At 35.7% G+C, this 14,377-nt stretch overlaps 1 protein-coding gene across 1 annotated transcript in view; it reads right to left on the bottom strand.

Moving 5' to 3' along the window:
* Positions 1-10,643: 10,643 nt before the first annotated feature.
* The window catches only part of LOC127878751 (exoskeleton protein RP43-like), a 33,656-nt gene continuing 29,922 nt past the window's right edge, over positions 10,644-14,377 (bottom strand). The window contains exon 7 of the mRNA XM_052425278.1: positions 10,644-10,708. Coding sequence (XP_052281238.1) covers positions 10,644-10,708 — 65 coding nt within the window. The remainder of the gene's footprint in view (positions 10,709-14,377) is intronic.

Here is a 14,377-nt window from a genome sequence, read left to right as displayed (position 1 = left end):
TTGATTTGATTCCGTGAAATGATAAGAGTCGCCACAGCTGTCGTGACAACAAGAAGAACAGCAGTCATTTATATGATACTCCCCCAGGTTTAACGCCAGCATATATGAAAAACGAACGAGTGCTGACTGAGTAGCTCAACGAAATGCAGCGCGATAAATGCAGCGCGATGGTGGTGTCAAATGCTTCCTCAATCATTTGTATGAATTGTGTTATTGACAAACGTCGATAGACTCTATAAAGGAATTCAAATGCACTAATCGAAGATATGCTCTAGCTAAATTTGAATAAATGCCAAATTAATTGATTTCTTTGCAAAGTTTTGAGTTGATAATATCATATATACGTACAAAGTGAGAAAGCATTTAATCCATAAGGATTGGAATGTGGAAATAATCGATACAGATTAAAAGGTTACGGATAAAAATGTTTCCTGATAAAAGCATGTAAGCAACGATAGATATTTCGTCGTTATCATATACCTGTTCCAATGATTTAAAAGTTTCAAAAAATATTTCAAAGATGTCTCTTGGATCGGCAGGTATATCTTTCGTTAATTCACATTTTTGGGGCCCTTGAATCGAGGCAATCCGTGAAAGAATGACGAATATTGAAGCAGTTTAAATGAAGAATAGGAATACAGTTGTTTGTCGACAATTCGAAGTGGTATCCTCCGGCTGTGCGGGCGAGACGCCTGGTGGGATTGATGGCAGCTGCGGGACATTTCGCTTGTCACGGAGTGACATATTCGCAGTGATTTACCTTATCGCGTTGTCTGACCGTAAAGGCATTTAGTTTGCGTTTTCTGCGCCGACAAACTTGGATAACGACACCCATTTTCTTAAAATATGTGTAAACATTGGACGACCTAATCTGATCTAGTTGCATAGGATTTTGTTCTTGATAGATGGGTGGATTAGAGGCTCGGTTTCCTTGCGATCTCAATTTAAATCTAGCTCTTACATTTTGTTTATTCATTGCGCTCATAACGGCTGCCGTTAGAGTTGCTTGATTTTCGCGCATTAACTTAAGTAGCAAATAATCTTGTTATACTCCGTCAATAAAATGCACAACTAATTGTCTGTCAATATTGAATAATGTATACCGGTAAATTTCCTTGAATACTGTCGTAAGCTTCGTTCGCTAAAAAGAGAAGTTTAAGCTTCGTTCGCTTAATTGATTTGAGTACCCTAATAATGTGTATCCTTAATTTCCGCAAATCTAGATTTAAGCTCGGTTTTTAAATGCCCACGTCTTCCCTGGTTTGTAAGATAGGTATCTTCGAATGTAATCCCTTACAAGTCCCCTACTTGATTGATATGCTACTAATTTTAATTGACCTACTGGTAAATTTGAAAGCGTGACGAATTTCTCTATGTTTTAATCCATTTTTTTAATTCTTTTGGGTTCAAATCAAATGATTGAAATACTCGGTGTACCTAGCGCGTTTGTAAAACCTCTAGTTTTATCACTTTAGCTTTGGAAAAATGCGGGATTATTTGATCTTGGTCTGCGATTATTTCGATAGCTAAGTGTTAGTAAAGATAAATATGTCACTTACCTGAATTGTTTGTTGGTGGTTGTACTCTGGTCGTTTGTGGTAGTTGTACTTTGCGTCGAATCCTAGGTCAACGGCGCATATTCGAACTGTGTCGCGTAGTTCTATACACTTATTTTATTTGTACTATCAAACACAACTAAGTCAATTCAAAAGGTTAATTTTCTCTAATATAATTGATATGAATTTCCAATCTAAATTTATCACAATTGATAATTTCAAAGTGTTATTCTAATTCTAAAGATTTTACAAAATGATCAAAACAATATTAAATAAAAAGCCTATCTAACTTCCTAACACAACTGAACAATCGTGTGTGTGAATGTCACAGTTTATTTACAGGTCTCGCTGCGTCTTCACGACTGCCTTATGTGCGGACCTGCCCCTGTGACCTTTCAGGGGAAAATATTTTAATTTTGAACCAAAGTAGGTCAAATTTTCCCCAACTGCTCGGGTTTGCGCCGAAGGTTTATTTTTTTTTTATTATTATTAAAGTTATTATTTTTTTTTTTAATTCAAATACACCAGTGCACGGTGGCCAATGAGACCTTATCGTTAAAAAAAATATAGAAAAAAAAGAAAAAAAAGGAGAGTTATATTTCAATAATAAAAAACGTTAATCATAGTAGATAGTAGATCCGTTATAATATAAAATAGATAAATGATTAAGTATATCTTTCGTTAAGTGTAAAATTTTTGTCCTATTATAACCATAGTTAGTATAGTCATCATCATAATAAACTCCAGCATCCTAATAATATATTTACTTTATGGTTGCTACTACACTTATTTATTATTGTTATTATGTTGTAAAAAGTCATGATATGGTGGTTTTAATGTTTTATTATTATTATTATTCGCGTATTTATGCGTGGTTGTTGTGCTCTCCGCCCCGAGAGAGGTGTTAGTGGGGTTCGAGCAGGATTCAGGAAACGCCCCGATTCCAGAGCGCCCCTGGTTCTTTTAAGTGCCCGGTGTATAGCAACGATACACTGCCCCCCCCCCCCTTTTAACGTCCCTCGCGGAGGACATATTAGTACTGTTAGTATTGGTGTACATATCATTATGCTGCCTGGTGTCATATTTTATAGTGTCGTGGTCTCTCCTTGTTGTTTTTATGAGTATTGGTTATATGGTGTTGTAAGGGTCAGACTAGATTATTAAAAGATCATGTACTTGACGATAGAAGAGAGGGGCTGTGTGTGTGTACTTGACCGAGATGACTATTTCATTGTGGGCATAGACAATTTCTAGATATTCTTTCTTCTTTTTGTTGAGTTTGTTGTCTGTGTCATTGTGGTGGTGTGAGGGCCAGACTAGTTTTGGTTGGTCATTTACTCGATGATAGAAGAGAGGGTCTGTTATTTGGAGAGCACGCACGTTGATGGTTCTGGTTATATTATATATGGTGACAAAGGCAGCAGCTATTGTATTATGCCCGGCTGGTTGCGTGATTTGAGCTGGTACTTGGCATTCAATGGGCTCGATCCGGCTACATAGGTACATTAGGAGTGGCTCATACAATGGTTAGTAACAAAAGAGCTGCGATTAGTTAATCTCATCAATACAAAGAGACACAAATAAAATAGTTATGCTCACTTTTTCCTTTTTTGGTAATCTTGGGTGGGTCTGATCGGAAGAGACATATTGCGCGGGGGGGGGGGGAGCCTCACCATCCCAGTCGACACGCTCCAGCCAACATATTTTCATACAATGCATATAGAAAATACATGGTTGCAATATTTACATCTGCAGGGGTTGCACTGTAGGTTTCACTAATGAGTTACCTGCGTGCGCACTTAATGCGGCTTCCGTCTCTGTACGGAGGTGAGGTGTCTGTGTGCTATCCCCTGTACGCGTCGTCTTCGGCTGCTGCGTTCTGGGTGTAGCGAAAAAAATAAAAATAAAAAGGACCAGCACGATGGGGGGGGGGTCTCACGGACCCCGGATACTGTTTACCTGATTTATTATTGGTTCAAAGGGGGCATTAAAATACGTCCATATCGTTACATAGTGGTTACAGATGTCCATTATATTTGAGTACCCTTCCGTCATTGTATCAAAGATTGTTGTTGTTGTTTTACTATGTTTTATTGTGCCGCAGCCATGCCCGACCCCGTCCATGGCGTCCTCACAGGGCACAGCTCCAAGGGGCCCCACGGCGTTCGTCAGAGATGTCCGTCGGCTATGCCCTGTGAGGGGGTAACTATAGTCCGGTCGTATGGCACCGCATTGCATAGGCCAGGATAAAAGGCTAGTTTATCATTGCTAAACACGGGCCGCGAGAGGCTTCTATCCGAACTAAACAATCATGTCTTGGGGTAGGTATTATATAGGCCCAGTTACGTCTCTATTGACAAGATACCATCTGCAGTGGCCATCTGGCATCGCTCTGAGGCATGTATCCGTTTGTTCATTACGTAGCTGAGTTACGTCTATAAATAGAAAATAAACATGTTCTGGCTATCTGGCCTTTTAGTCTTTCGGGTCGTTTAATTGCGAAACTCGGTATTAATTCAACACCGGCTACGCTCCAAGGCATGTACCCGCCGTTCAGTACGTACATAGACGTGTTTTATCGTAAAGTTCCATCATGGTATCCACATCTGGATGCCAATCAAAACTACATGTATCACCCGTCATCAGTGCAATCATTCGTCTGGCTATACTCTCCATGCACCACGATTTCAGATTTTAAGCATAATGACCTGATGTTATTCTTTGTTTGTAAAATATTGCGTATAGTGGAAATTTGTCAATATCGCGACCCGCCAATTACACTGAATTTATCTTGTTTACTATTGTCCACTGCGTACAATATTTAATATAATAATCTTTAAAAAATTGAATTACTTTTTCTTGGTAATTTACTTTGTTACGCTACCCATAATTTACTTTGTAACGCTTCAAGTTTTATTTTCCTGTAATTTTCTATTGTAAACCGAATCAAAATTATTGTCCCGTCTTTCAAGCACTCGAGTTCCACTTGATGCACTGTATGTTTTTTTATCTTATCATTATTGAAACAAAAATATAACCAAATAAATGTTCAATAAACTTAAGTTTCTTTTAATATATAATGGGAATCTACCAAGTTCGCCATAACCTCCGGATGTTAAGTGCGATACTGTTAACCCGCAAAAACCGCATTCGGAACTTAAACAAAAAAATTCGTTGAATTTGTAAACCATAATTTTTCACAAGATGTGAAATAAAAGCGCCTATAATCGACGCACTTGAAAGTCAACTTTAAGCATTTACCAAGTTTAATGCAATGATAATGAAGTACGCGATACACGTATATTTGGCGTGTGACATGCCGTGTTCTGGATCTGCTGTGGAAATACGTGAATATTACGTTTCATTAATATAGCTCCATTGAATGACAACAAAGATGACAGCTGCAGGTTATAGTTTATAAGACAAAGTAAGAATTTATACGCATGTATAAAGTTAAGTAAGATCAACGATTCATTGATACAAGATAAACTCTATAGATAATCTAATGTGTGATATTAATTTTTTAAGCCACTGGAATTGTATGTAATTAAGTGATTTTTTTTTACTAATAATGCACAATTAATTTACATAAAATTATTTAAGTTAGATTTTCCCGGGGCAACACATTGGTATGTACGGGTAATCTAAGCACGATATAAAAATCAAATTGTTGAAATCCACACCAGTCAAAGATAATGCAATAATTACCATAGAGATGACATTTCCCAATTCAATTTCAAACCTTGTTTCAACTTCAATAATGATAGAGGAGTTTGTTTCTCACAGTAACAGCTGTTTCAATGCGTTCTTTAAAATCTTGTCAAATGCACAAATAATTTGCAATTGTCAGCATAAACATCCAACCAAGGAAAACTCTTATTTAAACATGTGTTATAATTAGAAACCAAAACGTTGTAATTTACCAGGTCCACAGAGGAGCGTTGCTACGTTCGAATTATGTTTTGTTTAGCCAGAGACATACACCATTTAAATGGAGTCATATTGTACATTAACCAACATACGGCCAATGTAATTTAATGTTTTACATATTAAACCCTTATGTGAAGACCATGGATACAGAGAAGAAAAAAACACGAAACCATTCAAATAATATGAATTGCTCTTTGTAATAAAACATTGAATGCACGTGTTTGCGTGGCATTATACACTTAAATATCCTAAGGTATGTTCTTTTATAAACACTGATCTAAAATACGTCACGGTTGTGCACGGTAACTGTTCAAATGGCATTTACTTGTACAAACATTGTATGTGTAAGTATATGCAGATAAATGACAACAGAATTGCAACAAAATGTACTCTTACAGTAAAAGCAATACTTAGTATTATGATTTTAACAATAACGTAACCTAAAATGGAGGTGTCAACTTAGAACGATTTAGATAATATTATTAAACCATACCTTATCCTAATGGCGTAAATTATTGCATTAATCTTCTTCTTAAAGAACATGAAAACGTAAATTTTCGAAATCGTAAAGAAAAAAACAGTGGTTTCTATATTAAGTTCGTTTGCATTGAATACTTTATAAAGAAGAGGCCAAAAAAGTTAGGATATTAGTGAACGCGCTTTTAAATGTTTAGATTTTAACAATTGGGTATATTTTCTACTTAAAACATTAATATTCTCAACGGACCAATCATTTGTGTTTCAAATATAAGATGTTGAGTTTTCTCGGCTTATATTTTAAACAGCTTCATATTCGTAATAAATTACATATTTTGTCTACTAAAAACTTTTATATTCTGAACGGACCAATCATTTGTGTTTCGAATGTAAGGTTATGTGCGTTTGATGCATACATATATCTGACCACAAACGGCTGACATATATTTCTCATTTTACGTTATATGCAATAAAAAATACTCATGAAACTACATTAATTTTACAACATTTACTTTTTTATACAAAATTACCACATAAATTTGCGATGCTTAGTAGTAAGACAGTTTTAATTAAAACAGACGACTACAGCTCCGTGAGAGTCAGTGTGCACACGTTTATAGTGCATGGACCTTTAACGCTTATCCTTAAATATGACCTCATCGAAAACAGACCACCAGCTGTCGACCCGTTTACACTTGCCGAGTTATTTAGCTCGATGCGTTGTTGTGTAAGTTCTTAACTTACGAATACGTTGTTGTAGACGCCTTGCTAAAGCTTTGTTTGGTAGTTGAATTAATTATTTGTTGAATATTTAACATATTTCGTTCCTTACATAGAAATTCTATCGTTCGGACAGTTTCCGGTGCGAAGACTAAGACTGTCCGATTCTTTGTTAAAGCTGTCCGTAGATTCCTACTTTATTATAAGGCGACTTATAAATTATAAACGTATGTAAACAAAAAGTGCACCATCAATATAAAATTATTATAAACATCGACGATCAATAATTGTCGTGTAATTTCTACCTTATTTTATGATTAGTAAGTAATCGTCGGTGTGCGATGTGCGATATTCCTCGTAAACGTTTAGCTCGTTAGCAATTTAGAGCCATCTTTAATTAAATCCTGATGAAACTATATCACAATTTTAATTTTGAAAATATCATGTTGGAATCTAATTGACGTGCGTCTAAAAACTAGGCCCCAGTCTTAATTAAATTGGTTAGAATGTTTACATTGGCATTATCTAAGTTGAGTTTACGTCTGGATTATGTGCATCCAAAAAACTAGGTCACCTGGTGAAATCTGAGATAAAATCATGTAATCAAACAAGTGGAAACATTCGATGACATTTGGTTAGAATTTTCTTATGACATTTTAGGTCGAATTCGAAAGTGGGTGATGAGCATTCAAAAACAAGTTCGGTGATAATGATGATGGTGATGTTTCGCGTTTTTCCGTGAATTTTTTAAACACACTCCCATCTTATGTTAGTACAATTTGTATTTCCGTTCTTTCTACATAAATATATATGCCCAGGAACAATTTAAAATCGCGCAAAATGTTTCCGTGTGTGTAAAAGTGTTTTACAAATGATGATTTATGTCAAATCGATTTGCGTATGGGGTGGCGTAACTTTAAAAGGGCAGTAACCCATTTATGCCCAGTGGACTCTCCCATCCTTGTAATTTGGATCAATTTATTTCCGAAATTAGGAGTGTCTTATATATTTATTTCTATATTTAGAATATTTCTTACAGATATTTCTTTAAGCAAACAGCGCAGACCCTGATGAGACGCCGCATCATGCGGCGTCTCATTGTTTGTACCCTGTTTGCCAAGGCCTTTTTTCTAGACGCTAGGCATAAATGGGTTAAAAGGGCATTTATCAGACAACGTTCTATACCATGGCATGTTGTTGTTTGTTTGTTTCAATTTTTAAAAGATACTTATCGCAATCGCAATAGAAATATGCCCCTTCCTGATTTGGGACAAATTATGTATGTGTTGTCCTTATTTTTAAAACTCACGTATGTTTTAAAATATCAACAATAAATAATCCCCGTGTCAAACATTATATTAATATATTTATTTTGTTCTTTAAGAAAAAAATATATACCTTTCTTTACTAAGCATATATGTTGCTAAGACATTATGTGTTTGCTTTTAATAGACTAATAAGAAAAAAATGTATTTGTATACAGAACTTTCTTAAATGGAATAAACGAGAGTAGCCCTATTATTTATCAATATAATCGCGTCTACAAAGTGAAGCATTGTTCTATTTTGCCAATTAGGATTTTAAAAAAAAACTTCGTAAAACAATAAACTATTATTTCTGCACACAATTTAGGTTAGTGAGTCAGAATGTTTCTCTGGGCAATCTCTATAATTAGTTTCAATCTGGGTCAGGAGAGTCCAAAAGCAAGGTCATCATAGTCAAATATAAGAAAGCGTTTAACCACTGGAGAGGCGACATTTAGGACTCGTGATAAAGCTTGGTTAGAATGTTCATCTTGACGATATGAAGGCTTAGTTTGAATCTGGGTCAAACGTGGTAACATAATTAGTTCATCAGGTCAAGTCTTCAATAATTGGTGCTCGTGAAATTTAGTGATTGCCTAAGGACAACCATGGCTCGTAATTCCCGATAAAGTGGGATTATACTCCATTACCAAGTACAGGGGGTATTCAGGAAACACCATTGACGTCTTTCCGTCTGTCCATCCGACCGTGTGTCTTTTTGTCTGTCTTCCTATCTGTCTTGCCGTAAACAAACTTGTAATCATGCGTGTTCTTGTTCTTGCAGGGATTGTTTCGTATGAAATGAAGATGTTCATGTGCCATTTAACTCATCGTTCATTAAAAATGTCAACAGTTATATCCATTTTTATACGTAAGATTGTGTACGACTTTATGATTTTTTATATAAACTATTAGCAAAGGAACCTCTCTGAAACCATTATATAAGTATGTTTTGTATTCGGTGTGTTACATCGTATAGTAGTCCTCAATCGTTTTACATAATTCCAATGTGGTAAACATGGTGTACACCGTGGATGTCACAAAGTTAAGAAGACGTATATAGCAAGTTTAAACTATTTTTTTCTCAATCGACACAGCCACAGACTTGATATTTTGTATGTAACATAGCATTTTGTTGTAGAACACAATTTATTAAAATCATGTCCCTAGCTAGAGTCAAAACTGGCCACACGCGTAGGGTCACTGTCAAAACTGGCCGCGCCGATAGAGTAACTTTTAATCATCTGACAATATATTATATGCGGCGTCAGAGGTTGTTCTTCGTAACTATAATGAAGAGCTCTTGTTTATACTTACCATAGTGAATAAGCTTTAACTTGATTTTAGAGCCTATATTAAAGTTTTATATCAGAGGTCACAGTGACGTTGACCTTTGACCTAGTGACTCAAAAATGGGTGTGGGGTGTAGAAGTCATGAATGTACATCTACATATGAAGTTTCAAAGTTGTAGACAATGTTAAGGTTTGAGCACGAAGCGGACGGCGAACGAGCTGGCTATGACAATACCTCTGGTTTTCTTCGAAAACAGCCGAGCTAATAAACAAGCACATGCCAATAAACCGTATCACCTTTTTGCATCGAGTGAACATCGCCATGAACCAAGAGCCTTACCCAGAGATAAGCTTCAAGTCGTACAAAAGTAGCCAAATTGTGGCCAAGAGCCTAGGTTGTCTGCTTTGCAGAATATGAACAGTAATTGCTTGTGTTTATTATGTACATTATACAGAGATTATAAAATATTCAACACTATATGTACATCTATGTTTATACCTCCACAAGCCATGTTTGACAGGCAGTATATTGGAGTCACTATCGGTCGGTCGGTGGGTTTTTATGTCTATTTCTTCGCATAAAATTATATATTTTTATGAAACTACTACATTCCGTAAGCTATTAAATTAAAACTTCAAACATTTCTCCACCATGAAGTCTCGGTCTGCAAGATACAATGTACACGTGCGCAGTTCATTTTCGATTTCTTTTTCTTGTGATTGGCTATAGTTATAGACTGCTGCTCCCGAGACAAAGCAGTGTGGGGGAGGTATATAAAGGCATGTCAATTGATACAGAAACAGAAGTTTAATGCTAAATATTTATTCAATCAAAGCAAATATATAGTAACAAAGTAACACTTGCAAGTTAATGCATTAATTAATTATTAATCAGTTAAAATAACACAATATGGTATCGACCATCATCAATTGTTAAGATGGTATAACACATACAAAAAGTATAAATTTACCCGCTACCCGGATTTTGTTAAATCCGGGATGAGAATCTTAAAGTTAATTTATGTGCATTATGATTGATATACAATAATAAGACTGCAAAACACCGATAAACGTAAGAATGTGTAACGAAAGCGCATTTCTGTTTAATAAGCACAAATGATTAAGTGGCTAATGTGAGACTATACATTATTCATTTGAAAGGCATTTAAGTTTGCATACAAAGTATAGTTTGAAATGAATTAAGGATACATACTTGAACCAAAGCCTACTGCTAGCAACAACTGTTAAACTGTCAAGTAAACATTCGACATAATAAGGCATTCAGTTATCATTAACAATTCTGTAAGAAATAATTGTATAACAGCATCTTCCCACGATTCCGGACGCATAGATAATCGCGAGTTTAACATCCTTCAACAAATTCATGCATGACCTTCTTGAATTTCTCTTCGTCCACCATACCAGAACCTGCAAAAGAGGCATCATGTGATAACCAAGCAAAAATGCGTGGCGTATTCCGGAGATACGTGTATCATTAAAAGTCAATGTCGTCGCGGTGTAATGTATATGGTCTCCGCGTAGCGACCGGGAGGTCACGGGTTCGATCCATTGTGGGAGTGTTCTTTAGATCTTCCCCGAAAACACCAAGTACTGGTTCTAGTCCCAGGAAACGGACGAGAATGCGTTTAAATTAGGTAGTGTGTACTTTCAATGCAATCGAGCTTAAATAAATATGTTTAAACAAATTTAAAATCGCCCACAGTCCCAACAGTATGTTAATTTTTTGGAAAAAGTTTCAAATGGGTATCTTAAAAATCAAACTAAAACGCCTTTATGTAGGCATATAAATGCTATAGAAGATGGTGAAGAGTGAGCTCCTTTTACGCATGCCTTCAATAGTGCAGACGTTTGAGTAAATCAGCATTGAAGTAATTGTACCAAATATATTGGTATATTTAATGCATGTGCGTAAAGTTGCGTCACAGATTACCTGTGCAGTCCGCACATGCTTATCAGGGAAGACACTTTCCGCCTAAAATGGATTTTCGTCAACATTAGTCTTTCGTTAAACGATAAATACAATGGAGGCGGAAATGTCGCCCCTGATAAGCCTGTGGGGACTGCACAAGCTAATCTGGGACGACACTATTCGCACACGCATTAAACCCATTTTTCACAGAGCGCGGCCCATATTTAAATTGAAACTTCAGCTGCATCAGCAGAAGATGAATACTGTAATAGCATCTGGCCCAATATTAATTGCAAAACACCAAAAGCCTAACGGTATGACATACGACACATTTAATAAACGTGAAACACAAATGCATATCAACCAAACAGTCATGAAAACATCTGGGGCCACCGCTCTGAACCGGACAATTCACGGCAAATTAAACTACATAATGGTCAAACCAGAGCAACAGGCAATAACTGATTGAGGCACGATCAAATTTAACTTACAAAAGTACCACCCACATCTCGCCTTTGATAAAAACGCTTTAGAGTCAAAACATTATTAAATGTTAAGATCATCTTCATGCATTTTCAGTACTAAGCAGCAGTAATGGTTATGTATATAAAAACATATGGTTATGTATATTTAATTTAAGCCATATACATAGCATTTCTTATATTTTGTTAAAGCAAACATCTTGAATTAAACTTAAATAGTAAGAAATTCAATTAATAACTAAATAAATTAACTAGTCGTCCATGACGTAATACAAACTCGCACTTTGTTGACGTCGGACGGCGACCTGATGGCGTCCTAATTTTAAACGCTGAGATATTAAAAGATACATGTTCACCATAAAAATATATTGCTCGAATATGTCCCAACAATAGTGTAACAAAAATTAAAGAGCTGAATTTCGAGCATTTAAAGAACATATTAAAAACAAATAATACTGAAGATACAATTGCCAATCTTCGATGTTTAAATATAGTATATGGACTGCGGTTTGTAAAAATCGTTTGTCGATCTTCACACTGACCAGTTAAAGGAAATATATATCGCTTTATTCAATACATGTACATGATATATTATGGTATATCATAATAAAAGTACAGCTCAAATAGTGGACATCTGCTCCGCTAGTAGGCGCATTATTATAAGTGGAATATTTCTATGCGACCGATCTGTGTAACATGTGTTAAATTGTGTACGAGAGTTTGAGATTGTGTACATTAGCCTCGCTCTGTGAAAAGGGGGTTTATTGCATGTGCGTATGCACATGGCAATCAGAGACGACACTTTTCGCCTTAACAGGATTATTGCAAAGAAGAGTCTTCCTTTAAACGAAAAATACTATATGCAAGCGGAAAGTTTCGACCCTTGTTAGTCTGTGCTTACTGGACAGGCTAATTTGTTTTGTCGGTTTCTCCGCATAACATTATATAAAGTTTATGGAACTACTTCTACATTCCCCCAAGCTATTGAATAAAAACTTTACGAATGTCACCACTAAAAATCTCTGTCTGCAAGATACAATGTCCACGTGCGCAGTTTGCATTTATTTCTGTTGGATTTTTTCTCTTGAAATTAGCTATGCTTATGGCTGCTATTCCTTAGACAACGCAGCGTGGGGGTATATTACGTAATGTCAGTTTAAACCAAAACAGTAGTCTGTTTAGCTATATATATTTATTAAATCAGATCAAAGATAGAGATACAAAGTAACACACTTGCAAGTTCGTGTATCAATTAATTATTAATCAGTCTAAAGAACGCAATATGGTCATGACAATCATAAATTGTTAAGAAAGTATAATACATGAAAGTATAAATTGACCAGGATTTTGTCAAATCCAGGATGAGAATATCAAAATTAATTTATGTGCATGAGGATTGATATACAAGACTGCAAAACACCGATTAACGTGAGAAAGTGTCTTTGCAAATAACGTAAGCGTGTTTATCTTTAAATGCATTAAAGCGTATATACAAAGAAGAATTTGAATTTAAATACGGATTTATGCTTGAATCATAGCCTACTGCTAGCAACAACTGTCAAAATGTCTCATGAAAATAGTTAAACGTTATTTATATATTTGATTAAATATATATAGAAACGTGTGAATTGATACTAAAAGCATGAAATCAGAAAACATAAATTATATAAATCATACTATACGTCCAACATTTGCATTTCTTACGTAACCGCGGCAGTTTGGCTTGTGTTTACCAACATTTATATTTTTGTTTCAAAATAAGCAGACATTTGGCTATTATTAAACATTCTGTATGAGCTAATCGTATAAAAGCAACATTCACACAATTATGGACGCATACTTCATCGCGAGTTTATCATCCTTCAACAAATTTATGCATGTCCTTCTTGAATTCTACTTCGTCAAAAGAGGTATGACGCGATAACCAAGCAAAAATGCATGGCGTATTCCGAAGATCAGTGTATTATTTGAAGTCAATGTCGCCGTGGTGTAATGAATATGGTCTCCGCCAAGCGACCGGGAGGTCACGGGTTCGATCCCCATTGTGAGAGTGTTCTTTCGATCTACTCCAAAAACACCAAGTACTGGTTTTAGTCCCAGGAAACGGTTTCAAATAAGTAATAAGTACTTTCTATGCAATTGAGCATAAATTAATAGGTTTAAACAAATTTAAAGTCGCACGCAGTCCGGCAGTATGTTAATTTTTGCAAAACAAGTTTCAAATGTTTATTAAAAGCTAAACTAAAACATCTTTATATACTGTAGGTATATACCTGTTGTTAAAACTTGTGAAGAGTGAGAGGAGGAGCATGTCGTCAATAGTGAAGACTTTTGAGTAAATCAGCATTGAAGTAATTGTACCAAATATAAATATGAGCATCGCTATGGGAAAAGGAGGTTTAATGCATGTACGTAAAGTGGCGTCACAGATTAGCCTGTGCATTCCGCACAGGCTAATCAGGGAAGTCACTTTCCGCCTAAACTGGATTTTCGTCAAGATTAGTCTTTCGTTAAACGATAAATACAATGGAGGCGGAAATGTCGCCCCTGATACTCGAAAAATAAATTATTGACAACGTCTCAGATTGTAGAATTGAGTTGAATAAACAATTATGTCATTCACATAAACTTACAAAGTATCAACAGAAATAGCAAAAAGATAGAGAAGGACCACAGAGGCTGTAG

This window comes from Dreissena polymorpha, chromosome 4 (assembly GCF_020536995.1).
Source record: "Dreissena polymorpha isolate Duluth1 chromosome 4, UMN_Dpol_1.0, whole genome shotgun sequence".
Taxonomy (NCBI): domain Eukaryota; kingdom Metazoa; phylum Mollusca; class Bivalvia; order Myida; family Dreissenidae; genus Dreissena; species Dreissena polymorpha.
Note: the sequence above shows the minus strand (reverse complement) of the source record. Positions and strands in the feature narration are given on the sequence as shown.